This window comes from Gossypium hirsutum, chromosome A05, assembly GCF_007990345.1.
Source record: "Gossypium hirsutum isolate 1008001.06 chromosome A05, Gossypium_hirsutum_v2.1, whole genome shotgun sequence".
NCBI classification, from domain to species: Eukaryota; Viridiplantae; Streptophyta; class Magnoliopsida; order Malvales; family Malvaceae; genus Gossypium; species Gossypium hirsutum.
Genome location: NC_053428.1, coordinates 108,230,558 through 108,247,947, shown reverse-complemented (window position 1 = coordinate 108,247,947; position 17,390 = coordinate 108,230,558). Strand labels below are relative to the sequence as shown.

Sequence of the window (17,390 nt, the reverse complement as noted above, 5' to 3'; positions counted from 1 at the left end):
ATGATGGAAATGATCCACAGAAGTTATTTACAAGTAACAATATATTATGAACCACGATGTTGAACTCCCAGGCAGTTGATTTTGCATCTTGCTTGTTCATGAATGTTTGGTCTCCCTGGCCTGTAAAATTTTCGCCTATCCTTCCTTCCTGCAAGCATGAATGTTTGTTCATGAATTCTTAAATAAAAATAACAACTAGCTTGAGGTTAACTAATTGTTAATAATGGCTGATATTAATCAGATAGCTACTGTCTATCATGCTGAAAACTTCTGTAACCTTAACGATGAAGAAATCCGAAAAAAGAAAAGGCTAGAAAAGTATATAGAATTATGCAGTTTGTTCAATTTGGTGTTTTATTGATGTTGTACCTTACATTTGTTCCAAAATCTTATTTCTTTTACAGATGTCTGAGTTACTTAATCAGAAGTCTTCTATACAAGGAAAAGTTCCTTCAGGATATCTTAACAGTATCTTCGATTTGAGTAGAAATTGGCTTCATGATGCTACAGACACCAAAACTCTCGCTTTCGATGGTTACTTTATTTCGTTGTATTATTTACGCCTTACAGCATTTCCACTTGTTCTAAACGACAGAGTTAAGAAGTCTGTTCCACCTCATTGGGATCCAACAGCCTTGTCTAGGTAACTTTTCCACATATTGTTTGCACATTTTTGGCATTAAGAATCATATGGATTATGCGGATGCTTTTTGAATGAATAAAGAAATAGTACTGGTGACCCTACTTTATAAACGCTTGCCTATGTTAAAGAAAATATATTATTGTTATGCTGAATTAAAGTGGTTCTCAACTGGTTAGGTCGATCATGTGGCCGTATGCTGTAAAAATATAGTGTAACTAATTATATGTGGGATGATGAAGGAGCTGCAATATGTGTTTTCAACTTTCTTATGCAATTTTAGCTAATTTCTAAACATTTTCTCTCAAAGAAGTAGAATTCTATTTATTGATCATTAGATTGAACTTTCGGCATATAAACTGTTACATAATTGTGCTTCTATTGCTTAATTGAAAAATTTTGAGACAAGGATAAGTTACTCTAGTCCATCGTAAAGTTATAAAATTGCTACTGCTGTGGTTGTTGTCAATAGTTGTAGTATAATATGCAGTATATATCTAATAATTTGTGTTTTGGTAGGTTCATACAGACATATGGAACACACATAATAGTCGGCATGGCTATCGGTGGTCAAGATTTAATATGTGTCAGGCAAAACTCTTCCTCTACAATTCCTACATCCGAGCTTAGAGGGTATTTGGAGGACCTCGGAGATGTTATGTTTTCAGATGGGAAAAGCCCTTCATTAATACAGAGAAAGTCAAGAGATGGCAAACAAAAAGTATAAGCACTTCATTTATATCTAAGGGCCCTTTCTTCTTTTGTTCGGTAAACACTGATATTTTTACTAAATGTCGTATATTTATGTAGGTGCCTGACATCTTTAACCGTATTTTGCAATCAAGCACCATGCAGTTGGCCAGCATTGCAGAAACATCGAGCGTTCGGCACATTGAGGTACTAAGCCATTGAGGGCTTGGTGGTGATTTGCAAAACCCCTTTGCATTCAAACCCCTTATCCTCTGTCTCTATGGTTTTCTGATTCCAGTTCTTTATTCTTAAAAATCATATCTAAATTTGTTTATTGTGATCGCGATTCTGTTCGTTCTAAATAACTTTCTCATTGACAAAGAAAGTATGTGTCCCATAAAGAACTGCAAAAAGTTCAAAAACAAATAAAGTAATGTTAAACCACTAATGAACATGTCTAGAAGTGTGTATATGGTATATGCCCCATGTTTTGAAATCTTTACTCTTTAGCATGTCTAAGAGAATGTGTATAGTATTTGCATGTTGAATTTTATATAAGCAAATTAAGTGATCAGTTTACTAATACAGGGAAGAAGCAGATGAGTTGTGTCGAACGCTGGAGAAGAAAGAGGACAGTTCATGTACTGCCTCAGATTAGTTTTCTTGTATCACAATATAATGAACATTGCTAAACAAGTTATGCGTGCAATTTAGTTGGAGAGGTTTTTTGTTAGGTCATGTTAGACTTTTGTTGGTTAAACTATTAGAAATTCAAGAGCAAATTGGATCTTCTAATATAAAAATGAGCAATTTAGTCCTTATATAATTTGTTTTGAAGCAAACAAGTAACTTTTGAATAGTTTTAATATTTTTCTTATCTAAATGCTCGTGGAAAAAATTGAAAATAAACATGTCTAAAAGTTTAATCATAAAAAATCCATCTTTCTACAGAAAATATAACAAAAAAAGAAGTTAAAATGAACGAAGAAAACAACATTGAAGACCAAAATTGCTTCAAGTCAAATCTAGAAACAAAAATGAAATTGAGAAAATAAAATTTACGTTCTAAATTTTAGAATTCGAAATTGTTGATGCACGAACAATAGAATCCTAATTTGTCAATGGACAGAAAATCACTGATGAGATGAGTTGAAAGGTGCTTTACGGTCGGAAATGGAATATATAATTGGGAATATGAAAAACCCTAATTCATTATGTTGATACAATCATAAGAATATTTAATACTAAGAATTTTATTAAATTATATATTTTTGTTAAATTATATTTAATAATAATTATTTTAAATTATATTTTATAGTATTATATATTATGATTTTAGTAAATTCATATAAGAATATTTAATACTTAGAATTTTATTAAAATATATATTTTTGTTAAATTATATTTAATAATAATTATTTTAAATTATATTTTATAATATTATATATTATAATTTTAGTAAATTCATATATTTTATTAAATTATATATTTTTATTAAATTATATTTAATAATAATTATGTTAAAATATGATTAAATTATTTATTATTTATATTAATAATCTTATTAAAATTTAATAACAATAACAATAATCATTTACTTAAACAAATTTATGCTAAAGGTATTCTAGTCATTTTAGTTTTTTCCATTATGCTATTACAACTCCATTCTATTCAACCAAACACAAAATTACTATTACGCCTCTATTCCATTACATTAAACCAAACAGTTGATTTGCTATTACAAATCTATTTCATTACACCTCTATTTCATTACCCCTCTAATCCAATAACCTTTAATCCAATACAGCAAACCAAACGCTGAACTACTTGTATATCCAAATTCCAAGCACACAGTAAACTTTAGCTTCCAAACTTGTTTCGTTTCACAGTTCTTCCCCTTTCTTTTGTATTTTCTTTTCCATTTCTATTTTCTCTCTCCAAACACAGGACAATACGTCAAAATTGTTTTGAAGTAAAGGAAAGCTTTCCTTTTAGTCATCGCTACTCTGTTAGATCTCGATCTTGTGCTCTTTCCATTCTCGGTCTTTTTTCTTCTAGCTCTAACATTACGGTTAGAAATTAAAAAATTATACATTTTCATTTATTTTATCTAGGGTTTGCTCTTTTTTTTTTACTGATTGATTGTAGATCAAGGATTTTATATTAATTATAGCTATTCTTGTTGGTTTTGGATTTCAGGTTTTCCATTTTTACTTTTCTCTCACTTCTTACTTCAACCGAGAATCATAATTGAGCTGATTCAGAAGTTCTATTTTTGGCAAGTTCCTCTTCGTAATTTTGCATCTTCTGACGGAGCCAGGTAACTGGGTTCTACTTTTTTCTTAGTTTTCTTTTCTTTAATGAAATGCGTAGATTCATTTATTTAATGTAACTTTATATTTTATTTATTATTATTTTGTGCAGAGTAGTTCCTATTGCAGTTATTGCAGCTTGTAATGTTGGAGTAATTTAGGAGAGAACTATTAACTACAGTGCAATAAATGCAGTTTGGAATTTACTTTTTAATCTCAACTTATTTATGTCATCATCTCTGGCAAATGGGTTCTTGTTTTAATTCTTAAAAATTATTTATTATCCGTCTTCTGAATTAAGTGAAAGGTTTAATTTAACTTTCTAGAATTGGAAATGATTTTGCTGTTTTAAGAATATAATTGGAAGTTTACATTTATGTTTGCTGGATTTTAGTATTTAAATTCTATGAATAATTTTGTTTGCTATTAACTGTTTTTAGTCCTCCTGTATGTGGATGACTTTCTGTCATTTCGAATTTCGTCATCTGGAGAGAGTTGTGCTTGTATTATCCCAATAACTTTTGTTTTGATTTGTAGATATAATATATTTCTATATGCTTATGCAATTATTATTTAACATTTGGATAAAGGAGTGCCGTGGTTGGTCCACTTTTAGCTTGTCGTGATGCATAAAGAGCATGTATAGGAACAAAATCAATGAACCTATGAGAGTTCGAGTGCAAGTATGAAAAAGTGAGAGGAAAAGGCGTTGCTTTTTTTTTTTAATTATTTTTTGGTTCTATGTATCTTAATTTTGCGCGTCTTATATCTTTACTCTGGTTTCAGGTCTTGGACGGTTCTCACATGTTTCTAAGAATTTGTGTGTGATTACAAAGGGATGAGTCACACAAAAAATGAGAGGGAAGATGGAATGCTCTCAAAGAATCGGAAAGAATTGCCGTTGATTGATGATGGAAACTGTGGAGATGCAGATGGGGGAGCTCTTCTGAAGAAAGGACCATGGACGTCTGCTGAAGATGCAATTTTGATTGACTATGTGAAGAAGCATGGAGAAGGCAACTGGACTGCTGTTCAGAAGCACTCTGGATTGTTTCGTTGTGGAAAAAGTTGCCGCTTACGTTGGGCAAATCACTTGAGGCCAAACTTGAAGAAAGGGGCATTTACACGAGAAGAAGAGCATCTGATTATTGAACTCCATGCAAAGATGGGAAATAAATGGGCTCGGATGGCTGCAAACGTAAGTGTGTTGTTCATTCACTGTGAATTTAGTTACTCTCATGATTGGTTGAATAAGAGAAATTTACTGAACATAAAATAAATTTAAGAAATACATTAATAAAAAGAAGCTAAATTTAAAAAAAGAATCAAAATCTGCCTGTAGAATTGTCTTTTAAGAAAAGAAAAATCTTTATTGCTATCACTGTATACTTTCATTCTATTATCTGTTTAGCACAAGTTACATGAAATATTAATAACATTCCTGATAGTTACATTTGTCTGTCTCATTCTATCCTATGTCTGACATGGGCATGTTCAATTTTTATAAGGTTTTCCATCTATTTGGATGATCCTTAGAAAGCCATATCCTCGTATCAATGTCCATATCATTGTAGCATATGTCTATCATTTTTCATACAGTTAACTAACTGAAGTTCTAAGATTTGCTTATTTGCTGACCATGGAATGCTGAAGTGCCCTAATGATGGTATCCTGGGTTTCCGGGAATCTAAATTGAGAAAGGAATTTGTAGTTTTTTGAGTAAAAATTTGTCAAGAGTCATAAGGAGCGTTCATGATAAGAGAATGTTATCCTTGTCCCAGGTGAAGTCATCTCCCAAGGTTATAAAAATCCAGGTCCTCGTCAATCTGTACCCTTCTTCCTCGTCCATTGCCCATATCCGGTGCATTGCAAAGCCAAAATGGAAAGTAGTGAGAAAACCAAAATACAGTATTTAGTTCATGCCTTAAAGGATAACAAACCCCATTAGTAGCATATCTTTCTCAGTATTGTAAGATTTCTGCTAGCTGCAGAGCTATAGTGATTTATGCCTTCCAGAATTTATTGACAGATATTCCAACCTTGACAATGCTAAACGTCTGTGCAAATCATGATAATACATTCAGTTACAGTAATTTGTGTCTTGGAGATAAGCTTCTCTATGTTCTGCTATTCTTTGCAGTTGCCTGGTCGCACAGATAATGAGATAAAGAATTATTGGAATACCCGGATTAAGAGACGTCAACGTGCTGGATTACCTCTGTATCCTCCTGAAGTGTGCTTGCAAGCACTGAAGGAGAGCCATCGTACCAGTGCAATTAGTGGAGGGGATGAAGGAACTCATGATATCTTGCAGAACAACACCTATGAGATACCTGATGTCATATTTGACAGTTTAAAGGCCAATCAGAATGTCCTGCCTTATGTCCCTGAACTTCCTGATATATCTGCTAGCTGCATGATGATGAAAGTTCTAGGTTCTTCCCAGTATAGTAGTTTCATACCACCAGCAATTCATCGCCAGAAGCGTCTTCGAGAATCAGCTGCCTTTTCCCCTGGTTACACTGCTGCTGTTAAAAATGACTGCCCCTTGTTTGAGCAGTTTGAAGACAATATGTTCGACAAGGCTGCTCAACCCTTTGGGCAGTCTTTTCCATTTGAACCAGATCCTTTAACTAAAAAATCCCAGTCATTTAGTGCATTCCAAGGTAGCCATGCCCTTTCCCATGGCAATTTCTCTGCTTCAGAGCCCACTTTGGAGGCTGTGAAGTTGGAGCTCCCTTCACTCCAATATCCTGAAACTGAATTAGAAAACTGGGGCACGTTATCTTGCTCCTCATCTTTACTTGAGTCTATTGATGCTTTTATCCAGTCACCACAAACAACCAGCGGAGTGGTCTTGGATAGTCTTTCACCCCGTAATAGTGGCCTGCTGGATGCTTTACTCCATGAGGCAAAAACTCTAAGCTCTGCAAAGAACCATGCATCTGACAAGTCTTCAAATTCATCAACTCCCTGTGATATGGCAGAAAGGTCCAATTTCAACACTTGCGAGACAGAATGGGAAAATTATGGTGAGACTCTTTCTCCTATGTGTCATTCAGCAACTTCTTTCTTCAGTGAAAGTATCAGTGCAAGTGGCAGTTCATTGGATGAACAACCACCTGCTGAAACCTTTACTGGTGAGCACCTCTTTAATCTGGACTTTTTAAGGATGATATATGATTTATACTTTTCATGTTTGCATGAATTATCAAGCAACATGCTTAGTCATATCCCTTAGATTTTAGTGATGTTTAAACTATTTGCAATTTACATAGAATTTAGAAAAGAACAGCTCCCTATTTCATACCCTGGTTATTGACTCTTTTGTAGTCCTGCGTAATAACACTATATACATGTTCTGTTTTTTATTTGTCTTTCACCATTTTTATATCATGAAATTCCTTTTACTAATTCCAGGTATTTTATGATGGGAGTCCTTGAACTAATATTCCAAGTCTACTGGAAATGAGAATCAGACACGTTCAACTTTTTCAATTGTTTTGCTAGGGTTATTTATTTGAGTGTGGATTGTTTTTCAGAGCCTCATACAAAATCAGAATCATCGGATCATGTTTTGGCCCCAGAGGTGGAAAAAGAGGCTCCTATTTGGTCAGACAGTAGATGCCCTGATACTTTGTTTGCTTCAAATTGGCTCGAGCAGGGTTCTGGTTATGATAAGGACCAGACAATCATGATTGATGCCATAGCAACCCTTCTCGGTGATGATCTGAGTAGTGAGTACAGGAGCATGTTAGCCGGAACATCAGTTTCAAGTCAAGCGTGGGAACCCAGCTGGTGTGCATGGAATAACATGCCTGCTGTGTGTCAGATGACTGAACTTCCTTGAGATCTGGGACCTCAATTTTATGAACTTCTCTGAACCTTTTTGTATCATTCATTCCATGATTTGTGTTTGATGCGAATAGAACCTGATATGCTGATGGTCATTTCAGGTGAGACTATGAGACGAGTGTTTGGTTTGTTTTTCTTAACTGTTGGACGCATGTATGCAGATATAGAACTGAAAGGTAAAATAAATGCGTTCTAGGCTGTTATAATATTAGAATAACTGTGGAACACTCGTTCTTTGATTTTGATATTTGATGCTATTCAGGTGTGAGCGTCTAATATAGATATGTCTATATATTTGATAGACCAAGAACAACTGTCAAACATAAACACTTGATAAAAAAATGACAAGTTGTTGGTCTTAACTCTTTTGTAGGAAACGCTGTTATTTTACAGCCAGATCTCAAAAACTCGTACAATCCTTGGATTGGCTTTTTTATTATTAATGTCTAATGCTTCTACGATTAAATATAAAATTATTTCTTAAACTTGTCCGATATTCGAATTTTTTTTGTTTTAACCTTTATTTTTATTTTTATGTTTTCGTAATTAAATTGAAGTAGATATTTTCAAGAAAAAAAAACATTGAATTAGATTAATAATAATCTACTATAATTTAAATTTTTCACATTTATTTTTTACTTGATATGTAAAATTTTATGATTTATCTCAAAACAAATTCTCATTTTAACATTAGTTTAAATTGATATCAAAAATTTCCTTTCAATTAGAATTTCGATATATTTTAATGGTTTTGGGAATGTCTCTATTTTGATTTAATTTAAGTAATTATAAATTATGATATATATTTACTAAAAATAAACACTTAAATTGATACACAATAATACATATTCGCAAACAAAACAGTAGACTCGTTGTGCGATCTGAAGAAGTGACAATTGACTTCTTCCGTAGGCATATAAAATTAGTCTAAGATAGCAAAATGAATCCACTTTCTGAATTGCTCGATTTTCATCTTATAATTTCCACCGTATTTATGTATGGAAGATGGTTATTACATATGAAATTAAAAAATTTCCATTTGTTTACATTTTAATAAATTAAACATAAAGATAAAAAAGCTGAGAAAACAGGTTAATTATTTTAGTAGGATTTCAAAGGGTTGTCCATCTTAAAATGTCAATCCGTTTTAAGCAAAAATATGATAAGACGATACAAAAACAAAAGAATTTTTAATTTTAAATAAAGTTTACAGAGCAAACTTAAAATCTGTTTAATATAATTATTAGTATTTTAATTTTAATTTTAATTTTGTTTTTAATTTATCAAAATATATTCAATTCCATGTGTACCCGTTACCTCACCAACATAAAGCGAATTGTAAAATAGAAAATCCAAGATGACAGGAATCCATTAGCTTAAGGACTAAATAGAAATTTTCAAAACGTGAAGGGATTGATTATGACAAAATAATAAGGGGACTAAATTCATGCAAAACAAAATGAGTTGCAGAATTTAACAAAAAATAACATCAAATAAAATCATTCCAGAAGTATAGCCTAGAATGAACAGATTTGGACAAACACTTGAATTTGAACATTCTATTCTTTTCAAGATGATCAAAAGGCTTCCAACACTTGGAGATAACTTAAAAAACAGAGCAAAAAGAGAAAATCTAATACTTGATTTTCCACAAACAAGAAGAATGCGATCTTTCAACTGCATATCTTAATTCACATGATTCCTTACCTGTGATTCTGTGACAAAAGAACTTGGATCTCAACATCGACAGCAATGCTTTGTGCCTTGACTGCTTTCTCTTTAACACCTCGATGAACGCAGTTAATCCCAGCCATTCAACTTCATTCCTCACCACTTTATGCTTATGATCCCAACACAATCCGGAACTCAATCCACCCAAAGCCATTTGTTTCTCTATCAGCCTGTGCATGTGCCTAGATATGGCAAAAGCATAATTGGCAAAGCTAGAGTTTTTTTCATGAGGAAACCAAAAATGTGAATGATGAGGAACTTAATCCAGTACCTGAAGGACTTTAGGATGATTTTCAGACAATATTGTCTGCGAGGTCGGAAAAAGTCCGATAATTCAGAGACATAACAATGGAACTTCATTGCACTCAACAGAAAAGCTTGATAGATGTTCAATCTGACAACAGATGCGGAATTGATACTTGAATCAAAGAATATGGAATGGCATTTTGGTCTCATGAAGCTGAACAGCTTATGCTTTAGATGATGCCCCGGTTGTCCTGTCTGTCGGACAGTGAGAGTGCAACTTAAATGCTTACCTAAATACCTGTTAATAAACAAAGATTTAACATATCATTCGGGAAACATTATTTGCACGCTTCTGTTGGGATATGGATATGGTTCCAACACAGATATGCTATATATTTTGAAGATCGGAACTACATATCAATGTCCAAATATGCACGAGTCATGAATCCTTCAAAGGAATTGAAGAGTCAAGAGTAGCATAAATAAACATTTGCAATGTTCAATGATGATTTTTAGAATGCACATCTAGAGCAATGAATCTAACAAAGTATTACTTACTACAGCAGCAAAACAATCATCAAGATGAAGCAAACTGACCTTGTATAATCACCCAGAATTTCTAAAGTGCTGGAGTTTATAAGCAACCCACTCCACGGAACAAACAAGGTACTATCATCACCTGTAAAAGCCCTATTTGATAAAATCCCAGATTGATGTTCAATGTCAAAGTTTAGACAGAATTTTTCCTGATTCATGTAGCAGTTGTAATCTGGAAATCCTTGACGGAACATGGACAAAATGCTACTAGCCTGCTCTTTCGAAGTTGATATGAAAAGAAAATCATCAACAAATCTTAGAAGCAAATAAGTAGGGGGAAAGATCACTGGATCCTCACTAGAATTCCGAGCATCCATGGAATCAAAAGGGCTTGAGGACAAAGTTTCAGCAGAATGTTCAAGAGGTTTTTCAAGATATGGAAAGATCACATGCTTCTCCATATGCCCATAATATAATGAGCAAAGCAGAGTGGACAAGATACTTCCTTGAGGTATCCCCAACTTTTGCAAATAAAACTTCTTATCCAATTGAAGCACATTGCATTTCAAAAGCTGATACAGGTTAGAGAATAGATGTTCCTTTAAAAGCGCTGTGAATATCCCCTGAACGCATTTCCACAAAGCAAGTCCAAGCACCCAAAAAAAGGGTCAGGATAAGAATTATATAGACATACAAATTGCATTATAAACTTTCCTTAAAATAATTGTATCAGTCCCTTCTCAAGTAGGAACATGGAATATGTTCTCCCATAGATGTTGGAAGTTGGTGTGAGAGTTTCTAGCACCAAAATATTCAATAGAACAAAGAGGAAAGATTCAAAAGGAATAAAATATAAAAGCCCCATTGAGGAAACCAGAAAACATACCTGATTAACGACAACACCAGACAATGAGCGGCATGAGACAGAAGATACTAAGTTTGTAAAACCCAGGTTGACAGTCTCATCCACCAACATGAGACTCTGACGAACCAACAAACGGTTTTTTAACCACACAATTTCACGATTTTGTTGTAAGATATATTTTTTTTCCACTATGACATCTTCCATCATCCTAAGCAGTTTATCTTGATCAACTGAATCAAATGCCTTGGAAACATCAGCAGCTACAATAAATACACCAGGCATAGTTGATGCATTCTTTAGAGTGATTATAAAAGGATGTAACTTCGTATAGACATCTTTATAATCAAACACCGTTGACCCTAACTTCTCGGGTTCTTTCAGCAGTAAACCTTTTAGAATTGCATGTACGCCACGAAGTACAGAGTTTGGCGACTTAACACACTTGGACTTGAATATTCTTGATCGAGCTTTTGAACTTTTGCGCATCCAAGAACATCGAAATTTTGAGGATTTTTCCTGCAGCATTTTTGAGGATGCATTGAGATTTGCCAACAATCTAACTCCATTTTGTTTTGGACAAAGCCTCAGCCTCGAGAAACCAAAAGGTCTTTTTCTTATTATAGCTCTAACAGCAGCCTCATCCATTTCAAGATAATTTCGACCTTTCAAGCAACTAACAGCATCATCTATGAACTCCTGCCAAACAGGTTTGCGATAATAAAAAACATCAAGTTTCCCACACTCACCTTCTGTGACATAAAAGTTGGCTTGCACCAATGGCACCACTAGAGATGAAAAAAACCATAAAATCCAGTTGACAAGTAGTTCACGCTTAATATCATGTTCGCTACAAATTGCTTCACCAAATTTCAACTCTGAACCATTCTTCGGCACCCGACCGTTATCCGATAAAAAGGGGAAATCTAAGGATTTTAACTGATGCATGCATTGCATTACTGAGAACTTCTCAAATCTTCTCAACCGAATAAATCTGAAAATATTTCTCTTTAGCAATCTCCAATTAGAAGGAGCTCCTAGCAATTCTGGAGGAACCAAACTTCTACAAACAGCCCACAAAAATTCAAGTACCTGACTCTTTAAGCAATAAGGCCTGGTTGACTCGAGCTCTGCATTATCCGTTTCTGGAGTATTATGGTTTTCTTTGGCAACACCACCACGGGATCGCTTGATCCCTCTTTTGTCCATTATGCTTCTCTGGAATAGAAATCATAGTCAACTTTTACTTGTCTCGCAAGCTCTCTAATTTAAATCGCAAAAAAAAAAAGACAAACTGAAATTTACATACAACTTCAACATCAGATGCATGCAATAGCACAAATCTATAAATTATAGCACCAAGCAAGGCTTGAAAATAGCATCCGACAGAACATACAGTTAAACAAATCAAATGATTGCTCTTGCAACTTCAAATACTTTACATGAATTTCACAGGCCATACTAACCTCAACTATTGTTCTAGACTTTCCAGCCTTTTGATCCAAAGATGGTAAGGGACAATACTTCTCCAACAATTTTAAGTGATTGCAACGCCTAGCTCTGCGTATGAGCATCTTCAGCAACTTGATAAATTTGTGATACCTGGGAACCAAATATACAAAAACCATACTATAGAATCTCTTTACCACATGATTGATGGTCTAAATACAATTTTTAACATACTTTCATATATTTTGCAAGGTTTAACTTCGAAATAATTAACAAGGGCCACACTGATTTGAATGCAAATAATTAATAGTGATTTAGCTTTCACATACAATTTTTACCTTACCCATTCCTGCAGTGTTCATATGCATAGTCAAAAGACAGATCTGTATATCATCAGAAAAATTTCTAGCATTGTTGATCTATTCAGTTGTAAACCTACTAGCATATAGGTTATGTACAGTAATGAATACTTACTCCGCAGCACGTAATAATAAGACATGGTATTATAAAGCCAACAACAACCTACTTTAGCAATTCCAGAAAAGACAATGCTTATTGCAAATCACTCCTAAACAATAACATAAAATAATATAAAATTGAAACCCTAGAGTAATAAAATTTGTAATATGTAACTTACAGGCAAGAAGATCCTTTGAGACGACATTCAACATTGTGGGAGCATGAAACTGATTGACTGCTTACATTTGCACCAGTGAAGCCAAAAATATTCTCCATGAGACACTTTGAGCTTGAAAAGTTTGGTACCAAGGTATTTAGTATATCTTTGGAATATTAAGGTTACCTTAAAGAAAATTGCCGGATAAAAACTACCTTAAAGAAAATTGAAGGAAAAAGTAAGACTCTTGATCTCTCAAAATCTATCAAGGATACGTCCTTCTGGAAGAACAGATGAAGAACATTCCATGTTATAGAACATTGATTGCCTGCTAATCTCAATTGAATTCGAGACTTTGCGGGGAGCTTTTAGCATCAAGTAACAGGAACATGGAACTGCTGCCTGCATAAGAAAATAAAAGAAACTGTGAAGGCCATATGCAAATGTCAGTCGAGGCAATATATTCTGTTTTACCTATTTATTTTGATTTAATAAGATGTCTTACAATATATTTTGTTTTATATGTTTATTATGATTTAATAAGATGTCTTCATAATTCTCGAAGTAGTGCCACTTGACTTGTGACATCAAAGTCAATTTTGAATTTATAATTAGTATAGATGCAACGTGTGATTTTCACAAATTTAAGCCATCAGTTTTAATATTGGAGGTTACAGATATCACTTCTAAGCAAGTCACAGAAGAAAAACCATCGAAATCCTTGATCTACAACCTACTACATTTTACTCTACAAAAGATTGTTAAGAATTCCGGTAGGATCTAAACTTTGCTCAATCCAAATACTACAATCTCTTTCTAAACAAAATATACTAGCAGTAAAGATTCTTTCTTACATAGTATACACAATATGGCATCCATGATTCTACAAATAAACTGCATTAGCATTAATCAAACAACTATACAGTTAAACATAGTTATGGGGTTAAAACAAATAACCAACCTGATTGGGGTTGGAGAGGCACACAAGACTCCCAGATAAGCAATCTTCATAAAAGCAAAAGATTCTGGAGATTGACTCCTCTTTGGATTCTGGAATGCTGTGTAGTCGGTGCCTCTTGTCACGTTTCCATTTAAATGGTCTTGAAAATGGTTTTTGCTTCTCTGCAGTCTGAATTGAACTTCCTTGAAATTCTCCTTTGGAAAGAGATTTGCTACCATAAGTTCGTTTCCTTTTCCTTCCTGCTCATGAGAAAACATCTGACGTAAGGAACTGTGGTCACCAAGTCCAATCAAAATTTTGCAAGTGAGAACAAAACCAATAGGCAACAAGGCAAAACCAATAAAATATTTCATCTTTAAATTAAATTGCAAAGCTTTAAAATAAAGGGAGTGTTAAAAAATAGCATGCAGTGATAGTGAAACATTAACGTGACAGTACCATTAAAGAGAGCAACTGAGAGGAAAAGAACAAAGGATAGATCAAATTCTATCGGGTCTGACTCATACTGATATCAAAGAATGACTCCAGTATCTAATGGTTGAACAGAACCAAGTTCTGACGATCAATGACTCTTGACCAGTATATCATGTTCCATTGATGTCCCAACTAAAGTCCATTCTTTTGGGTGCAAATAACAAGACGTTTATATTTCTTCAAAAGCCTATATATTTTGATTTTAAAAAAGGAGGAACCAGGATAGATCAAGGCAAGGATACAAGTCATAGAATCAACTTACAGCTACAAGCATACAAAAACTTGAAGAATGTTGTACACAATGCACCCTACAATAATTAGCTCACTTTAAAATGTCCATGCACATTCTTAGGGCCAAACATCTCCCACAAACTGGACACCATAAGCAGAGTGTGCACGATAGTAGTCTTTCAGCATATAACAGAATACCTTGCATGACCAACGAACTTTTTATCACAATTTTATTCTATTAATAGCAAAAAAATCCGAAAGAAGCACATTAAGGAAGGAAATTGTTATCATTGTAATGCAACTTCAAAGTATTAAAATCAGACTTAAAAAGTAAATTCGACAAAAATAACAATAGCGGTAATAAATTATCATAATTACTTTATCTTTCCATCGAGTAACAATATTTATTCAGTTTAGCAGGCAAATGTTCACATTGTGATACAATATATAGAAATCGAAGTACATCCATCTAGCAGTGTATTTGTGTTTCAGGACTTTGTGATGCTGCACAATTTGAAAGGACACAATAGACCAGAACTTAACAGGCATTAATATTTATGCAGCTTAGCAGCTGCACTCACATTGTAGCTTACTGTATTGGAACCTTTTTTCTTCATCCATCATGTAACGTTTACATGATTTTGATTCTTACAGTGCTTCTGGTTGGGACATAAATGCATCCATATTATGGGTAGAGATAAGACCACTTTCCTAATATTTGTTTTATGAAAGGAAACTGAATTAAGCTTTGCAAAGGAATTCAAATAACAAAAGTATTATATTATTTTTATTTATATGCACAAGCATACATTATTTCAACCAATCATCTATGATACTCAGGACTTTAATGTGAGTGTTGGACATGGATAAGTGTCCGAAAAAAGTATGTTGATTTGTTTTGCAAGTTTTTTCCCCGTATTTGAATGGTCTTTGAAGGGCCATATCCTCGTACCAATGAGAAGTTGAAGCTACATAGTATTGCATACCAGATTGAGGATTTTTCACTTCCTTCGACTTCTTGCGGAAATAATTGACAGGAGAACCTGCAACTTGGAGGTGTTTCTTGTCAGAAATGGGCACAAATATTGTTGTATGCCACAGTAGATGAAACATGCACTTATCCCCAACCTGCAAATACTCAACAATTGTCAAGAAGAAAAAAGAAAGGATTTAATATACCAAGAACACAGCTATTTGACATGCTTGACGGTTAACAAACGGAAACATTTGCGAAACTTCGACATACCCTTTCATGGAGAATACCCCAAGCTGAAGAAGTCAAAAGCTCGACAATGTGGCTTGAATTAGTATGCTGTTTCGTCAAATACAAAAAGTTTTCCACAAACAATCATGGAGGAGAAAAGGAAATGCTCCAATGAATAATATAAATTTCATGACAGACAAATTTACTAATACAGGTTCTAAAAGTACTTGCTCTAGTCTAATCATATACGGTTCACAAGCACTTAGTTTGTAAATATAGTCACAACCCTGCAAAGATCAAATACTGTATATGAAAAAGAAAACCGTTCGTACAAAATAATCATCAAAATATAATAGCAAAAAACTTGCCTTGTTAAAACCAGAACATATTACATTAGAAGCCGTGAGTCTTAGAGATGACATCATCTCAACAACCCTTACGACAAGCTGAAACCCAAAAAAAGGACCTGTAAAAAAGGATCTTCGTTGAAGCAAAAATGAGACATTTTTAAAAGCAGAAACCAAACCTTTTCCTGAGTCCAACGTTTATCGGGATAAAAGTCAATAAAAGGGGCATCTTCATTAACAACAACAAAACAATCATTGAGAAGATTGACGTAATCCAAAGGGTCGTCGGGTCGAATAAGAAAAGACATGGGATCTTCACAGCATCGAAGACAAGAACGACCTTCGCAACGGCCGCAAGTAAAGGGAGGCGAAGGCCGAGGGATTATAAAAGCTATGGTTTTGGCTAAGTTTCTGGCATCGTTTTTGAAGATTTGCCATAAAACCATTGGGGCTTTCCAGCTTCGTTTTCTCTTCCTCGCCATTTTCGTTGTTGAGAGAGAGGAGAGAGAAAAGGCAGTTTTAGGTGTGTTTTAATTTGAGTTTGTATTGTTTGTATAAACAAAAGCAGACATGGTATGTTTTCCCGCGCTCTGCCTTTAGGCTTTAGGTCGGCATAGGCATAGGTATAGGATTAAGCAAGTCAAGGACTCTGAGGCTTTTTGGCATTTTTTACAGTGTAATAATTACTGACACAGTTGATGGACTCCTCAGGCTGCCTTGGCTCTTTGATTCAAAACTGCTTTTACAAAAAATTACTTTTAAAAAATTGGTTAAAAGGTGCTATAAAATAATTTTTATATATAGAAATTAAAAAATTAGTTAAATTAATTATATTTAAATAATTTAATATAATTTTTTAAGTAATTAATACAAATTATTTATAAAATTTATAATATATAAATATTTTTTAAAATTAAATATAATAATATTTAATATTTAATAATATTTAAATAATTTAATATAATAATATATATAATATTAATTAATCTAATTTTTATATATGCTTTTAAATAGTTAATATAAATAAAAAAATTAATAATTTTCATTTCCAAACACAAAAAGCAGGTGAATCTCAATTTTTGCATTTAGCTAAAAAAACAATGTTCCGTCATACTTTTGACTAAAAAAGCCTACGGTAGAAAAACACTTTTATAGTATTTTTCTACCTCAACGAGGAATAACGCTTTTATGTTAATACTTTCATTTAAGTTTCGTTTTTAAATTAACTTTTTTAT

General features: G+C 33.5%; 2 protein-coding genes across 10 annotated transcripts; one reads left to right on the top strand and one right to left on the bottom strand.

The window, feature by feature from the left end:
* The first annotated feature begins 3,162 nt into the window (after positions 1–3,162).
* LOC121202915 (transcription factor GAMYB) lies at positions 3,163–7,754 on the top strand. Of its 6 annotated transcripts, none has more exons than XM_041114505.1 (6): positions 3,163–3,338; positions 3,530–3,650; positions 4,233–4,335; positions 4,429–4,840; positions 5,783–6,782; positions 7,185–7,754. In XM_041114505.1, the coding sequence occupies exons 4-6, from the start codon at positions 4,481–4,483 to the stop codon at positions 7,490–7,492; spliced, it is 1,668 nt and encodes a 555-aa protein (XP_040970439.1). In that variant the 5' UTR covers positions 3,163–3,338; positions 3,530–3,650; positions 4,233–4,335; positions 4,429–4,480; the 3' UTR covers positions 7,493–7,754. The 6 variants fall into 6 exon arrangements, with proteins under 6 accessions (XP_040970439.1, XP_040970437.1, XP_040970440.1 ...); XM_041114503.1 differs by having other exon boundaries at positions 3,163–3,401; XM_041114506.1 differs by lacking the exon at positions 4,233–4,335 and having other exon boundaries at positions 3,163–3,401; positions 5,783–6,674.
* Positions 7,755–8,891: 1,137 nt separating this feature from the next.
* LOC121229691 (telomerase reverse transcriptase) lies at positions 8,892–16,809 on the bottom strand. Of its 4 annotated transcripts, XM_041114500.1 has the most exons (13): positions 16,335–16,809; positions 16,177–16,254; positions 15,851–15,916; positions 15,591–15,732; positions 13,900–14,138; positions 13,214–13,340; positions 12,960–13,104; positions 12,340–12,475; positions 11,966–12,091; positions 10,898–11,881; positions 10,072–10,634; positions 9,500–9,772; positions 8,892–9,410 (listed from the first exon to the last, which is right to left on the bottom strand). In XM_041114500.1, exons 1-13 carry the CDS (start codon positions 16,635–16,637, stop codon positions 9,131–9,133), a joined length of 3,462 nt encoding a protein of 1,153 aa, XP_040970434.1. In that variant the 5' UTR covers positions 16,638–16,809; the 3' UTR covers positions 8,892–9,130. The 4 variants fall into 4 exon arrangements, with proteins under 4 accessions (XP_040970434.1, XP_040970431.1, XP_040970432.1 ...); XM_041114497.1 differs by having other exon boundaries at positions 10,898–12,091; XM_041114498.1 differs by having other exon boundaries at positions 10,898–12,091; positions 12,340–12,433.
* Positions 16,810–17,390: the final 581 nt, after the last annotated feature.

What these genes read in the sequence shown, in the direction of transcription:
- LOC121202915 (XM_041114505.1), top strand. Translation starts at nt 4,481, where the DNA reads ATGAGTCACACAAAAAATGAGAGGGAAGATGGAATGCTCTCAAAGAAT. An exon ending in GGGCTCGGATGGCTGCAAAC is followed by an intron (nt 4,841 to 5,782) that starts GTAAGTGTGTTG and finishes TATTCTTTGCAG; the next exon opens with TTGCCTGGTCGCACAGATAA. An exon ending in ACCTGCTGAAACCTTTACTG is followed by an intron (nt 6,783 to 7,184) that starts GTGAGCACCTCT and finishes ATTGTTTTTCAG; the next exon opens with AGCCTCATACAAAATCAGAA.
- LOC121229691 (XM_041114497.1), bottom strand. Translation starts at nt 16,637, where the DNA reads ATGGCGAGGAAGAGAAAACGAAGCTGGAAAGCCCCAATGGTTTTATGG. An exon ending in TATGTTCTGGTTTTAACAAG is followed by an intron (nt 15,917 to 16,176) that starts GCAAGTTTTTTG and finishes TTGACGAAACAG; the next exon opens with CATACTAATTCAAGCCACAT. An exon ending in AGTGAAAAATCCTCAATCTG is followed by an intron (nt 14,139 to 15,590) that starts GTATGCAATACT and finishes TCTCATGAGCAG; the next exon opens with GAAGGAAAAGGAAACGAACT.